The sequence below is a fragment of the Amblyomma americanum genome, chromosome 10, assembly GCF_052857255.1.
Source record: "Amblyomma americanum isolate KBUSLIRL-KWMA chromosome 10, ASM5285725v1, whole genome shotgun sequence".
Taxonomy (NCBI): Eukaryota; Metazoa; Arthropoda; class Arachnida; order Ixodida; family Ixodidae; genus Amblyomma; species Amblyomma americanum.
The window spans coordinates 14,367,044-14,381,562 of record NC_135506.1 but is presented as its reverse complement, the minus strand read 5'-3'; the positions used below and the strand labels follow the sequence as shown (position 1 = coordinate 14,381,562).

The 14,519-nt window shown below is 46.1% G+C and overlaps 2 protein-coding genes across 2 annotated transcripts; one reads left to right on the top strand and one right to left on the bottom strand.

The window, feature by feature from the left end:
* Positions 1-613: 613 nt before the first annotated feature.
* LOC144107024 (uncharacterized) lies at positions 614-6,519 on the bottom strand. The gene is made up of 4 exons (XM_077640008.1): positions 6,080-6,519; positions 4,574-4,798; positions 2,891-3,127; positions 614-1,052 (listed from the first exon to the last, which is right to left on the bottom strand). Exons 1-4 carry the CDS (start codon positions 6,359-6,361, stop codon positions 711-713), a joined length of 1,086 nt encoding a protein of 361 aa, XP_077496134.1. The 5' UTR covers positions 6,362-6,519; the 3' UTR covers positions 614-710.
* A 1,132-nt stretch (positions 6,520-7,651) lies between these two features.
* On the top strand, positions 7,652-12,621 carry LOC144107797 (uncharacterized). Its single transcript, XM_077640983.1, has 4 exons — positions 7,652-7,744; positions 7,812-7,928; positions 11,789-11,943; positions 12,405-12,621. Exons 1-4 carry the CDS (start codon positions 7,661-7,663, stop codon positions 12,571-12,573), a joined length of 525 nt encoding a protein of 174 aa, XP_077497109.1. The 5' UTR covers positions 7,652-7,660; the 3' UTR covers positions 12,574-12,621.
* The last annotated feature ends 1,898 nt before the right edge of the window (positions 12,622-14,519 follow it).

The following is a 14,519-nucleotide window of genomic DNA, read 5'->3' as shown; positions in this document are numbered from 1 at the left end:
CAGTGGCCTTTGAAGCTGATCTATTCGCGGCGCCGCGGGTTCGACTCGCAGTCGTGGACATTGACTTGATTTCATTAACTTACTTAACGTGGCGTCACTGCTTCCAGGCAACGGAACAAGATCCAAAGATGACATGATTCTTGGTACCCGCCGCGGTGGCTCTGTGGTTAGGGCGCTCGACTACTGATCCGGAGTTCCCGGGTTCGAACCCGACCGCGGCGGCTGCGTTTTTATGGAGGAAAAACGCTAAGGCGCCCGTGTGCTGTGCGATGTCAGTGCACGTTAAGGATCCCCAGGTGGTCGAAATTATTCCGGAGCCCTCCACTACGGCACCTCTTCTTCCTTTCTTCTTTCACTCCCTCCTTTATCCCTTCCCTTACGGCGCGGTTCAGGTGTCCAACGATATATGAGACAGATACTGCGCCATTTCCTTTCCCCAAAAACCAATTATTAATTATTTTTATAATTCTTGGTCGGTGTGAGTGAGCGCATGAGTGTTCTCACGCTAAAACTGGTCACAGCCGTATTTGGCAGAATACAGTGTGAGGCAGAACAACACAAATGTCGGTGTCATAGCACAAAGGATATCTGCGTTGCAGGCCGCTAGAGTAAACATGCATTTGTGTAAGGACACACTGATATACAAAGACAGCGCAACAAAAAAGCCAGCTAGCCGTAACCTTTTACTCATTACGATGTCAAAGTGCGCCTCAATTTCTTAAGGTTGCCGGCGACTTTCCATCGTCGGCGGTGCTGTTAACAGCACCCGGTGACATATTCACGGCATCCCGCACAGCCAACGTTGTTGCGGCCGTAGTCGCGGCGTTGCCGGTGGTCGAGGCCGCTGATGCTCGAGCCATCTTGAACTGCTGCAGCGTCCAGTTGTCGAAGTCGTGGACGATGCGGTCACGATGGCCGAGCACCCTTGAGGTGCCCAAGGCGAGCACCGTTGTCACAGCCACCAGGAAGCCCAGCAGGCTCAGGACGCAGACGACGGCCCCGGCACGCGAACACGCGCTCGTCGCCATGGGCTCAAACGACGCGGGTCCGCCCTGTTCGGCAACAAAATAGGGCGATGCACAAACATAATAGTGAAACAGCAGTAACAATGTTCAAAAGCCGAGACTTTAGATCTCGGATTATTCTAAAAGCGGTATGAAAATGATGGGCTGCGTTTTTATGCCGGCAAAACGCTAAGGCGCCCGTGTGATGTGCGATGTCAGTGCACGTTAAAGATCCCCAGGTGGTCGAAATTATTCCGGAGCCCTCCACTACGGCACCTCTCTCTTCCTTTCTTCTTTCACTCCCTCCTTTATCCCTTCCCTTACGGCGCGGTTCAGGTGTCCAACGATATACGAGACAGATACTGCGCCATTTCCTTTCCCCAAAAACCAATTATTATTATTATTATTATTACTGAGGAAAATAAATGGCACGGTATCTGTCTCGCATATCCGCAGACACCTGGACCGCGCCGTAAAGGAAGGGATAAAGGAGGGAGTGAAAGAAGAAAGGAAGAAAGAGGTGCCGTGGTGGAGGGCTCCAGAATAATTTCGACCACCTGGGGATCTTTAACGTGCACTGACATTGCACAGCGCACGGGCGCTATAGTATATTGGTATAGTAGGATAGTATAGTTGTATAGCCAAAACTTTTATTTAAGCAAACTCAAGATGGCGTGTCTTTCAATACATACAACTATCTAGTAGATTCTGGCACTATGCGCAGATGCGCTCTGCGATGTCAGTGCAAGTAAAAGATCACCAGGTGGTCGAAATTATTCCAGAGTCCCTACGGCACCTCGTTCTTCCTTTCTTCTTTCATTCCCTCCTTTATCCCTTCCCTTACGGCGTGGTTCAAGTGTCCAACGATATTTGAGGCAGATACTGTGTCATTTCCTTTCCCCAAAAACCAGTTAGTATTATTTTCGTTCTTCGAAGGTCGGAGATATTGTTACGTGACCATGCCAGCTCACCACATAGCGGGCTTTCCTTACAATGGTTTGGTATGGTTTATGAGGTTTACGTCCCAAAGCTGCTCAGGCTATGAGGAACACCGTAATGGAGGGCCCCAGAAAATTTCGACCACTTGAGGATCTTTAAGTGCACGGACAACGCCACTACACGAGTCTAGCATTTCGCCTCCAACAAAGAGCGACCGCTGCAGCCGGGATCAAACCCGGGTCAAGCCGAGCGCCGTAACCACTAATCCACAGCCGCGGCTTTTTCTTTGTTATCGACTGTAACTTGTACTCGATTACGAAGTGTTCATGCCAAAGGCAACCATGCATTGCAGACAACGAGACAACGACAAGTTCGAATGTTGATTGAATTCTACGTTTCTGTCAAGTTTATGGCTATGATGAACTGCGCCTGTAGCATACTTACGCAGTTTCAGGAGCCTCGAATTAAACTAGCGGCAGGGAGGTTTTCGCTGGCGCTGAGCCCCAGATAGTCGAAATTTTCGAAACCCTCTACTACGGCGGGTCTTGTAGCCTTAGGGCGTTAAATCGCATAAAAAAAACAAGTAAATCGAGAACGTCGTCATCCGCCTTTCTGACACGGCCGTTTTGCTCATGCGCGCCTCTTCTTCTCCACCTCCACTGTTTGAAAACAAAATTGCCAGCTACACTTTGATCTTAGCCAAAAGGCCGAGAAGCATGCACAGTTTATGTTAGTGACAAGCTCATGCGACAGATGGCAGCAGCTATTAAGCACACACTTGCCACTTAGCTGGCTTCTCATGGAAGCGGATCGCGCCTAAGTCTCCCACGTGCGTTTGTTTCCAACCAGTAGCAGACGAGCTTTCGCCACTCTCAAGAGGGCGCCACATCTTGTGAAAAAGTGGGACAATTCCTGCGCCTTTCCTTTCCCGCGCGCCATGGCCGTACCACTTCGTGCTCGCGAGGCCTGCGTCCTCCGACGGCCACGAGTTGGGCGTCCGACGGCAGCAGCCGAGCGGTTGGCGGCGCGGGCCCTCGCGACGCAGGCGTGGCCAGAGTCCTGGGCGACTTGGCGCCGCCAGGGGACCGGTGACGTAGCCGCTTCGACCGCCGCTCCCCGCGTCTCTGCGGTAGGGCCTGATAAGTGCCAGCCGCAGGCAGAATCCTGTCTTTCGCTCCGTGCACCTGCGATAAGGGTAGAAATATATAATGAGTGAAAGCGAACGAGAGAGGGAATGTGTGTGCGATAGTGAGCGCGTTATTGTAGGCGGGACAGACCGCATCAGGCTTTTGAATACGATTTTTGTTTGCCCAGACGAAGAAAAGTGAATAAGCGAGTAAGGCAAAAGGCAAGCCACTAAACGGCAGTCTAAAAAGCAAGCCACGGAATTATTGAATTGTGAATTGGCGAAGCTGTAGTGACTAATCCGTTTGCGAGTGAATAGGCGAACAAGCGAACGAACGCGATGGCGGGAAAGTGGGCATACAAATATATTGCCCTCTCGCCAACATTTCTCTCACACTGCGCATGATAGGCGAGCTTAATTTCTGTCAGTGCCCTCTGCCTTCCATTGCTTTTAATTGGGAATGCAAGTGACATGTCCAACATTCATGGACAAAAATGTTGAATTCTGAACAATTGTAAGATACTGTTGTGGAAATATTTAAGGTAATGGGCCATTCTTCCGATGCGCAGCAAAGTCTTTCTTTTTAAGTTTTCCCCTAGCTCGCATCGAGTAGTTAAGACTGCCATAGAAAAAAAAATAAACGAATGGCAAAAGCTTTTGACGACAGCGGAAATGTTAATAGCGAGAACATGCAAGCCTGCCGACGGGAGATCTGCGGATATACTCATTGTTATAGTGAAATCTGACAATATATGAAAAAAAATATCGTCCATAAACCCTTTCCCGTTCAAAAATGCATTTGTCCAGAATTGTTGGGAATCATTTAGTGGGGCTCTAAAGATGAACTCAGGTGTTATGAAGAAGTGTATCCATAACTATGCGAACAGTACGGGAGTAGGAAAAAGCCACTGCTGGCACCTAACGTAATAATAAGTGAGACTGTGAGCGAATGAGAGCGCGAAAGGATGAATTACATACCTACAACGGGCCGCTTCGTGGGTGTCGCTTTCAGTGGATATTTTCTCCAACACTCCCGAATTGCAAGTGATGGCTGGACGCCATATCGAGGACATTATATTCATTAAATTTTTAAGTTTTGAATCGATGATATCGTTAGCGCCTCTACGCGTCAGCGGTTATAAGCCAATCGAAGCTACTCGGCTCTCACGATTGGTCTAATGTCGTCTTATTTTAAACGTAAAGACTATCAATGTTCACTGTGATGTCTCTTAACAACAGTCATGGCCAATAAACCTCAACACGGTGGAAAGGTACCACTTATGAATTTCTTTTCGCCATATAGTGCATCTGTCACTGGTAGCCGTCGTTGGCAACGTTCATTGTGGTGCCTCTTTAACAACAGACGTAACCAATAAGCCACAAAAAGTGCAGAAGTACCACTTATGAATTACTTTTCGTCATATAGTACATCTGCCAATGGTAGCTGCCGTTCGTAATCAACCGAATGCGACACAGTATAGACATGAACACGGTGATACAATACCTGATGTTTCGTGGAGCGGTGTTCCGCCGCACCACCCGAAGACGGCGGGGTGGGCTTCGGCTCCAGCGACGTCAAACCAGACGTGGCCCTCAGTGCAGGAGATTTATTCTTTGACTTCGCTCGGCGGTGCCGTGAACGTGACTTCCCGCGTGGCTTTCGTCCGCTCTTACGAGGCAGATTCTGAGGAGTCCCGACTTCCGTCGGGGTCTCCGCCACTTGGTCGAGCTGTGGGAGAAAAGCAGTCCAATGTATCTTCGTTGTTAACCGGCACTGATTTACTCTATAGCAGATAACACTGTGTGAACCATCCGATAACCAGACGATACGAAGAGGAAATATGCAGCGCAAGAAAAAAAAACGCACGGACGACAGAACAAAGACAAACACAGGCGCTCTGGCATGGCCTGTACACATAGGGCACGTCACATAAGGCACGCCTTGTACACGACCAAATCACAGCACCTGAAGGCTTGAAAATTTTAGAGATGTAAATATAATAAGAGGCAGATGTACAGCACCGGCAGATAGAGGTTCACCAATAATGCAAGGGAAACAGAGAGCTATACGCCAAGTACATTGCAGCAAGGAGAATTCAGTCAATAACGACAGTTAACAGCAACATATGGCATTAAAGAAATTACGGCACTAACGATATCGCATAGCATCGGGTGTCCGAAAGTTAGGTAATTGAATGAGATTACGACCATGATAAGGGGGCCTCAGCTGGCACAAGACCGGGTTAATTGGAGCGCGCGATGTAGAAGAGGCCTCTGCCCTGCACTGGGCGCAGTCAGACTACTGCTCATAATGATGATGATGAACGCTATCACGTAACATATGTGAAAGTGACAACTGTGTGCATCGCCGCGCAATCCTGAGTGCAAAATGTCCGGGAAGTGAACCACGCCAAAAAGGTGTACGTTAGTGAGATTCGCGAAGCACCTCGCCTACAGAGGCGTCGTGTTGCCGAATCTTTACCGCATTCGTACCGAAAGATGACTGTGAAAGCGGATGAAAAGACGTTGGTGTGTGTGTGCGTGCATGAGATTTAGCTTACATCAATCATTCCTTGGCAAGTGGTCAAAGCCTTGGGAGTTAAATTATTTGGAAGGAGAGCTGCTGTGCCACGTCGTTCGTGTTCATCTTTTGATGTTCTTCGCTTTGCGGTTATACTGCTTTCGAAGAATGGACTTACAGTCGGCCGGCTACATTACCGGCGTTTTATCGCGTCACGCAACTTTCATAGCGCGCGTAGAGAGCTGGTCCTAAGCTATGATACACACTAAGAAAACAGGACGGAGCTAATTAGACAAAGTGAAACCGCCCCCACCACCCATAATTTTAGGACGTGGTTGCAAGGCCAGACATATCTGGTAGATGGATGGATTTTAGTGACATCCTTTTTGAGCCGGTATTGTAGCTGGCGCCGCCTTGCTTATTAAATTTAAGTGCCGAACTCAACTTGGGTCTTATTTCTGCTGCGCCGATCAATGAGGGGACCTATACCTGACCGCTGATGAGCATGGTCATCGCATCCTTCATGGCGAAGTCTCCCTGCTCGACAGGCAAGGCGAGGGCGCTCTTCCTACTCTTCTCTGCCTCCTCCCAGAACACTTGGTCCAGGACGATGAGGTCCGCATATACGGTTGGCGCTGAAGACGCCTTTCGGACAGCAGGCGCATCGCTTGTCGCTGCTCCAGCACTGCCTTCTCTGGTCAGGGGTCTGATGGCAGCCTCGACGTCTACGGCGCCGATGGCAGCTTCCTCCGTGGTCTGCACCTGACCCATGGCGCCGTCCTATCCGCTCTTCGTCTTCGTCTGGAATGCCGAGTGCTCTTCCGAATAGCCCTTGTCCAAGTCACTTTATGGATGCGGATTCGTCTGTGCTCATTGCAGTGAGTGCCAGTTATGGCGCAGCGCGAGTGGAAGTTGCGGTTTTGATGACGATGACGGTGCTGATATGCTATCGTCCAAATATAGGGACACTTGCCACTGGCTGAAAGGAAATCGAAAAGAAGACAGGATCTTATCTGTTGCTTTTGTTGTGTTCTGCGTTGCAGACAAAGAAATAGTAGATAAAGGAAAGACAAGATAGGTAGTTCCTATGGACTCATCAGACAACAGAAAACCTTGCTGGTGCAGTGCAAGTGGAAGTTGCGCTTTTGATAACGATGACTGTGCTGATATGTTATCGTCCAAGTATGGGGACATTTGCCACTGGCTGAAAGGAAACAGAAGAGAAGACAAGATCTTATCTGTTGCTTTTGTTGTGTTCCTCGTTGCAGAAAAAGAAATAGTAGATAAAAGAAAGACAAGATACGTAGTTCCTACTTACTCATCAGACTGAACAGGAAACCTTACTGTCGCAGTGCAAGTGGAAGTTGCGCCTTTGATGACGATGACTGTGCTGACATGCTATCGCCCAAATATAGGGACATTTGCCACTGGCTGAAAGAAAACAGAAAAGACAAGATCTTATCTGTTGCTTTTGTTGTGTTCCGCGTTGCAGACAAAGAAATAGTAGATAAAAGAAAGACAAGATACGTAGTTCCTACGGACTCGTCAGACTGAACAGAAAACCTTGCTGACGCTGTGCAAGTGTTAGTTGCGCTTTTGATGACGATGACGGTGCTGATATGCTATCGTCCAAATATAGGGACATTTGCCACTGGCTGAAAGAAAACAGAAAAGACAGGATCTTATCTGTTGCTTTTGTTGTGTTCCGCGTTACAGACAAAGAAATAGTAGATAAAAGAAAGACAAGATACCTTTAGACTCATCAGAATTAACAGAAACCTTGCTCCCGGAATGAACATGTGAGTCAGCTCTCTGGGGTACAAAGCTATGGTAGAATAGGCCATCTCTAATGCCTAATATATATATATATATATATATATAGGACATTATTTCTTATTCCACACGTGATTCAAATTGAAGCTTTATATTTAGTTTCATTTCTACTCTCGAAGCTTAATTAATCGGCAAAGTACGAAGAATTCCTCAACAGAACGAAACTATAGATGCAGACACCTTCGTGCTATTACTCTTGTAGACGCGTCAGCAAACGTGAAAGAAGAAGCGCAAATCATGGCTGACAGAGACGTGTCGTGCGTCCCAGCCACAGACCGCGTCGACGCAGACCACGAACTCGCGGTCCTATCCGTCCTGGAGGTGAGCACCGAAGACATCATTGTCTTGCACTACGATTTGCTACACACTGCACTGTGTTACACTGCAGGACTCTTCGCTCGAAAGGCCGAGGCCTAGCCGGTTCGAGAGCAAGATCTCGATCGACCACAGGTCCTTGGCCCAAGGTGACCCGTTCTTCAACATCCAGAGCCCAAACTGGCTTCAGGTGAACTTATCGTTTATTTCGACTAAAAGCCAATAAGGGTGACTCCGTATCTTTACACGTCCGCAGATTGTGTCAAAGACAATAGCTCTTGGCGGCAAAATAAGAGCAATATTGAACTTAGCCGATAACGTTCACAAGAATTTTTTTTAGGTTAGGAATCTGAAGGCCATAATACGCCCTTGGTGTGTGTGTGCAGTCTTCGGAGTTCTGTACTCCCGAAGAATCGACGATCTGCTTAGCTCTCATGATATATGGAAACTTCAAGCAGTCTTTATTATCAGAGCATCATCATTGTTCAAGTTTTATCTTCAGCAAGACAAAGACCTCTTGCAATGACCTTCTGTTATCCCCGTTTTTAGTCACTTCCTGCGATCACATTCCTGATGGCCGCCAGCTGGCGCTCTTTCCTACGTTCTGGTTGTGCGTTGAGCGTTGCGTGCGGAGAGGAGGAGGAAACGGCTAAACACTTGATACTTTTCTGTAGAGGGCTTCACCCTACTGTGGAAAGCAGCGGGGCTGATTTATCCAAGGCATTGGGGTTTAAGGACAGTGAAGGGGAAGTAGATTTTAAGCGGGTAGATGTAACCAAGCGAAGGTTATCTGATTGGTGGCTAAAATCAAGAGAAGAGCAAAATTTCATAAGTCATGGCTAGGTGGCTTGAGCCACCGCCCGATTTAAAGCGTTCAGCCGTATCCATCCATCCTTCCATGGTACTATTCACTATTGTGAAATCCTCTTGTAATGCCCGCATTCCGCTGTTTTCTGAGGCCTGTAAAACTACCTCCGAATGACTGGCGCGAGCACTTCAAACGCAATTTTCTCCACTCCATGTTTCGTTCCAACGTTATTGCCTTACGGGTTGTGTAATATATATTAATGTGGTACCATTTAATTCAGAGGGAAGTAAGCTATGAAGCTATGCTCTAATTTATGACTGAGGCGAACGTATTAAATTTTAGGAGCAATAATGTCACCTAATTATATTTCATAATTATGGTGTTTCGACATAAGTGAACATTTTTAATGATGATCTTCATAAATAGAAATATAAACAGCATAGCTCCACGTGGCAGGTCTTTGGCTACAGCTACTTTTCAATAGCAACCAAAAAAAAATATTGAAGGAAAGCGCCTTAACGACGCGTAAAAAAATTACCTAACAAGGCTTCAGTTATTTTTCCATAATATGTGTACAAACTGAGGTACTCTAAATCTAATAACACTTTTGAGGACAGGAGGAAGAATTCCAGTACACACCTAATTTCATTACGATATCTGAAATAATAAAAATTTTCATTTTCAGACTCGCATCTCCCCTAAGGTCAACGACGAAAAAAAAACTTTTTAGGCAGAAACAACATTCACTTAAGCATCTATTTAGCAGCCACCAGCCAATTAGTCGATACCAACGTTAAGTCTACGCTTTTTTGCTTCTAAGCTTGCTTCTGTACCCTTCTTTGTGATTTGTTTCGCCTCCTTCTAAGTACATGTAGTTTCACCTACGGTTCAGTTCACGCAGCACTTTCGCAATGTAGCGCCCCAGCGATATCCCAAATACTGTGACATGCCACCGGGAATATTGCAGGACGTTAACACGGATCCCGCTTCCGGCAGTGAATAATCCTTGCACGTAAGATTGTAATTGCGGATGTGCACTCCATGGAAGAGAAGGCAAGCGTAGCAGGGTGCGGCAGAAAGTTAGGTCGGCGGAAGAAATGAAGAAGTTTGCGGGGACACGGTGGGCGCAGCTGGCAAAGGACAGGGTTAATTGGAGAGACATGGGAGAGGCCTTTGCCTTGCAGCGGGCGTAGTCGGTGCGATGATGATGATGATGATTCCATGGACGGCATTATCTTGGTGAGCGCTCCCAGATGACGTGCTTAAATGACTTGTTGACATTTCGCCTACGGTTGGGCGTCTGGAAAACAGTGTATGGAGTGAAGAAATGATTTGAAAGAGTGTTGGTGCACAAAATCCTCATTCGTCATTGGGCTTTAGTAATCACACCAGGTGTTAAGGCATTTCGAAGACAGCGAGTGAGAGGCGTCGCTAATGACATCAAACATGTGGAAATACAAGGCCCAGAGAGGCCTACACATGCTTTGTGTCTCCTAACAAAAGCAAAAGTTTCTCTATAACCAAACAATAGTGAAGAAATCGTGGGCTACGCAGCAGATTATAAAATCATAGGGTAAAACGTGCTATAGCTTTCAATAAAACATACAATGTACTATCAGCAACAAATGGAACGCTAACAATAGAACTGAAATACCAACAGAAAAAGCACGAACACATTAGATCCTGAACAGAAAATACAAGCGAAGTTGATTAATACTTCTAAAGGGCACTCTTCGCTCCTATGAAGTGAAATTAACCTGCGCTATAGTATTTAGCTTCTCCAAGTAAATGTGTCCTGATTTTGTTGTTCGTCTTATTTATTCGTTTTATTTGTCGCTGATCGTACACGTTTCGTGCTGCTTCGACTGCTTTTAAAGAATCGGCTGAGATTCCCAGCTTTCAGTTTTGCTCTCGACATCTTTCATAGCAGAAATGCGAGTGTGTACAAGCTCCATGGAAAGTGAACATGGCCGCACACGACTTTTGAAAGCCGGGTTGTTCTGACCCTCATAAAGGGTGGAAAACATTTGAGCTACTGAATTGTGTTCAAGAAGGTTGCAGCGCTTGATATTGGTGGAAAACCTAAAATCATTTTTCCCCCCGATTTTTTCGATCAGACAAAGCAACCTTTAGTTAGTTTTGTACCCAACTGAATACAAAGCGATATCGCAGATTATGTCGCACCTAGCAGTGATTGCTTTTTTTTTTCAGGTGAATTTAGGATCCTTCATACCGCAAATAAACTGGCTTTGTTATTCGGCAGAGAACGAAGTAATTAACATTTCACGAAGCAGTGGATTGGTAGCACGTCGTCCGCCATTTTTAAGCAAATTTTGCCACCGATAACAACATCTAATCTTTTTACTCACTTCCGAGCATAATGTGCTCCTTCAAAACAAAGTTATTGCAGTATACGTCGGCTTTTTACCTGAAAGATCCCTGCATTTCGATGTTGCCGTTAGGAACCACTGTGGCACTTCAAATTAAGCACATTTGCGTAAAAAATTACCCGTTGGTATTTTGCTGTGCAAAATTTTTAAATTTTCTCTCGACGTTTCGATATACTATTTAGGTTGAAAAATATTTGTTTTCGATGGAAACAAAACAGGGCGCCTGAAATTGTCCAGAGATAAAGAACCCGCTAAGATAAAGCGACGTAGGCGAGTATTGACATGTAATAGATTATGTAAAAGAAGGGCAAAAGATGACAGGAAAGCTCAGCTGACTACCGGGAAGACACGGATGTTGAGATTAGATCAGAAAATTTAGTGGGATATGGCGATCCCCACTGGCGATTGGAGGACCCGTCTAATTGGTGATCAGTGGCAGTGGTTTTTGCTTCTTCGCAGTTTGCCTAACTTAGACGATTCCCATACAAAAAAGTCCTATGGGCGTCTATGGAAAGAGCTATGCCCGTCTATGGCCTTTTATGAACGTTTATAAGCACACATAGAGGTGCTTATTGCCAGCTAATGAAAAATATATGCCACTGAAGCTATAGCTTTGGAACCATACAATTCTCTTAAGCTCTCTGTAGAAAAATATATCAGCCTGTATATACAGCTATAGACAGAAATAGGAAAGGTCTATAGCTATATGGGCCAAAATTATATAGCCGGCCATAGGACATTTTTGTATGGGTTATGCTGACGCTGATAACGGTACTGGTGTTGGTGGAGAAAGAGCATGAGGTTTGCTGTGCAGCCGTCCGGAGGAGTGATGCCAGCTACGGTTTGTTGCAGGCGGCGGAGTCAACCTCAACAAGGCATCACCTGTGGCGCTCCACGTGTGTTTCCCTTGTCGCTGGAGCACTCGTCCTAGCCGTGCTCGGCGCTGCGGCCGCCATCGCCGTCGGCCACGCCAGGGCGAAGCACAAGAAGTTGCTCGAGTTCCTCAGGTCAACGACCCTCTTTTTTGCCGCAGCTCTACGCACCATTCTCCCTTATCGAAACTGGACAGGGCAGGAATTAATATAAGCGAACTGTTGTGTCTGCTGCGCAACTGAAAAGTTGAAGTGGTTACAGATGGCTTAGCGTTCTAATGCTCACCTAATTATTGCTGTCTTCCAAAGTATCCTTGAAATTGTGCATAAATTCTGCTCATTGCTCCTATTCCCGCTCGGCAAATAAATCTTTTTTTTTTGTATTTGCGATGATTTAACTCCCGCAGCTTGCGAAGCGCCACATGTACAAGGTCAAAAGCAAGCACTGTCCGTATAGTAGTCGTCCTCGTTCATTAGTCGCTTCGCGAGCAATTATTGTTCAAGATGAGCTCGCTTGAGACCCCGGAAGCTTTCAGTCTGATCCCTAAAGTTAGCAGGTTTTCATTTGGGTTATTTGGTTTGTGATTTTTATCCAGGCACTACCGGTACTCCACCAACGCAACGTACGAGATGACGGATAACCCGGATTCAAACGGCACTCGGACGACCACTGTGCATTATGTGGATTTCGTCCCAGTTGCCCGTACCCTCATGGGTGGCGTCGTCAATACTTCCGAAGCTCAGCTGATCGCGCTCAACCTATGAAGCAGTTCTGCCGATTACGCAGGCTGCAACTGTGCTGAAGTACCCGTGCATGGGTGCCCATGAGAATGGCTTTAATTTGAGCACAAATGTTGTTGATTCCAAATAAATTAATTTTTTTGTTGAGCACAAGTCGCCACCCTTGTTTTTTCAAACAGGTACAACGCCGTGGAGGTGTGTCAAATAACAAAAATAAGCTATGCCGTTCAGAAAATGTCTTACTTTGTATACGCAAATGTTTCGTTTTTGTTCTGCATAAAAAAATTTATTTATTTATTTATTTATTTATTTATTTATTTATTTATTTATTTATTTATTTATTTATTCAATACTGCCAGCCTTGGTAGGCCCGGGCAGGAGGGGCAATACAACGAGATACGAGGCATGGCAACAGTTAGCACACAAATGAAAAGATAAACCAAAGACAACACATGCATGACACAGAATGCAGATAGAATTGAGATAGATTGAATGCAGATAGAATTTGCAGATAGAATATCTGGAAATGAATGCAGATATTCCCTTCACCATTCATGTCAAGATCTGTGCCATGTTAGGAAAGAGGGGACAGAAGTCCAGTCTTAGAAGAGCAGGAATAGTGAAAATTCTAAACCTCGTGTAGTACTGTTTTCTGCTCTATGTGTTACAATAATGCAGGAACTGATACGTCATTGAGGAAGCTATCTATATACTGCTCTCAATAGAAGAACGTCTTAAGAATATTCCGGCTTCTGCTTCAGCAAGATTTTGATTATTGTATTCATTTTTTATGCGTACTGTTTTATTGAAAGCGAGAGCTGGGCCTGTTGGGCCAACCTTAGATGGCTTCTATTGTTACACTCATTCGGCAGAAAAGGATCTTGAACAATGGCGAAATACCTTGCTGTGTAGCGTAGCTGATGGCTTCCGCCGCACAAGATAACATCCCCTGTTTCACGAGGATAACATGCACTTTAACTCCAGCTTCATAGGCAGGCTTCGTACTCGACCGACGTGTGCTGGCTGGAGGCAAGCAAGCGCGACCAAAACTGCAGGCAGCTGCCTTACGCACTAGCTGTACAGTGTGGTGGAGGCCGTGGTCGCGATGAAGTGCTTAGAACAATTGGACTTCTACAAATACTTTACTAAGAGCCTGATGCGAGGCTGCTAGCTAAAGGCGTCCGCTACACCCACACGAATGTCAAAGAACTAAAAATTTTGTTTCAGCCTAGCAAATTTAACCACATATTATAGAGAGCGGCAGCCTCCATGGTGTTACTTAGACTTCTCGCTCAAGTCGCTACCGTAATCGAGAAACGGTATCAGGTCCTCTGCACCGAATACTGTGTAGTACGAGCTCAGATCTTTTGAGTCATCGCTGTAACCGGCAAAAAATTGTGCAAGTGTGGCGATGCCTTCCAGTCCTTTGTCTTCCTGCACATCAGTCTCCTCCAGGACAGCGACTTGACTCTGGTGTTCAGCTGTAAGACTTTCGTTGCTTTCATTATTTTTTTCAGCTTTCGTTTCCGTGTAGCTGTTGCACCGGAATTCGGGTTCACGTTCTTAGCACTCTTCATTTTCCAATGTTTGGATTCTTCGCTTTCGCGTCGCTGTTTTTTTTTTCAGTTTTTGCTGGCTTCATCTTCTTGTTGCTTACTGCAACACCTGACGTGTGAGCCCGTCGTCTTTGAGTGGTGACAGGTTCCAAATTTGCGTTTCTTTTTTGCATCGTGTCACGCGATGACAAACTTCTTGGAACATTTTGTACCCCATTCCTCCCTAGGCCACCTTCTATACCTGAGGGTTTTAAGAGCTGCTGTACTTCCGTGTTATGGTGGTCACTCTCTTCGCTGCTTGTAGGGATGCCTCTTGACCGCTGGGGATTCTTCCTACTCTTGTGTTCAGCCGCCCTAATCGGTGAGCAGGTTCTTGACCAGCATTCCCCTTCTAACTTGTGTCCGTAGCCGTTG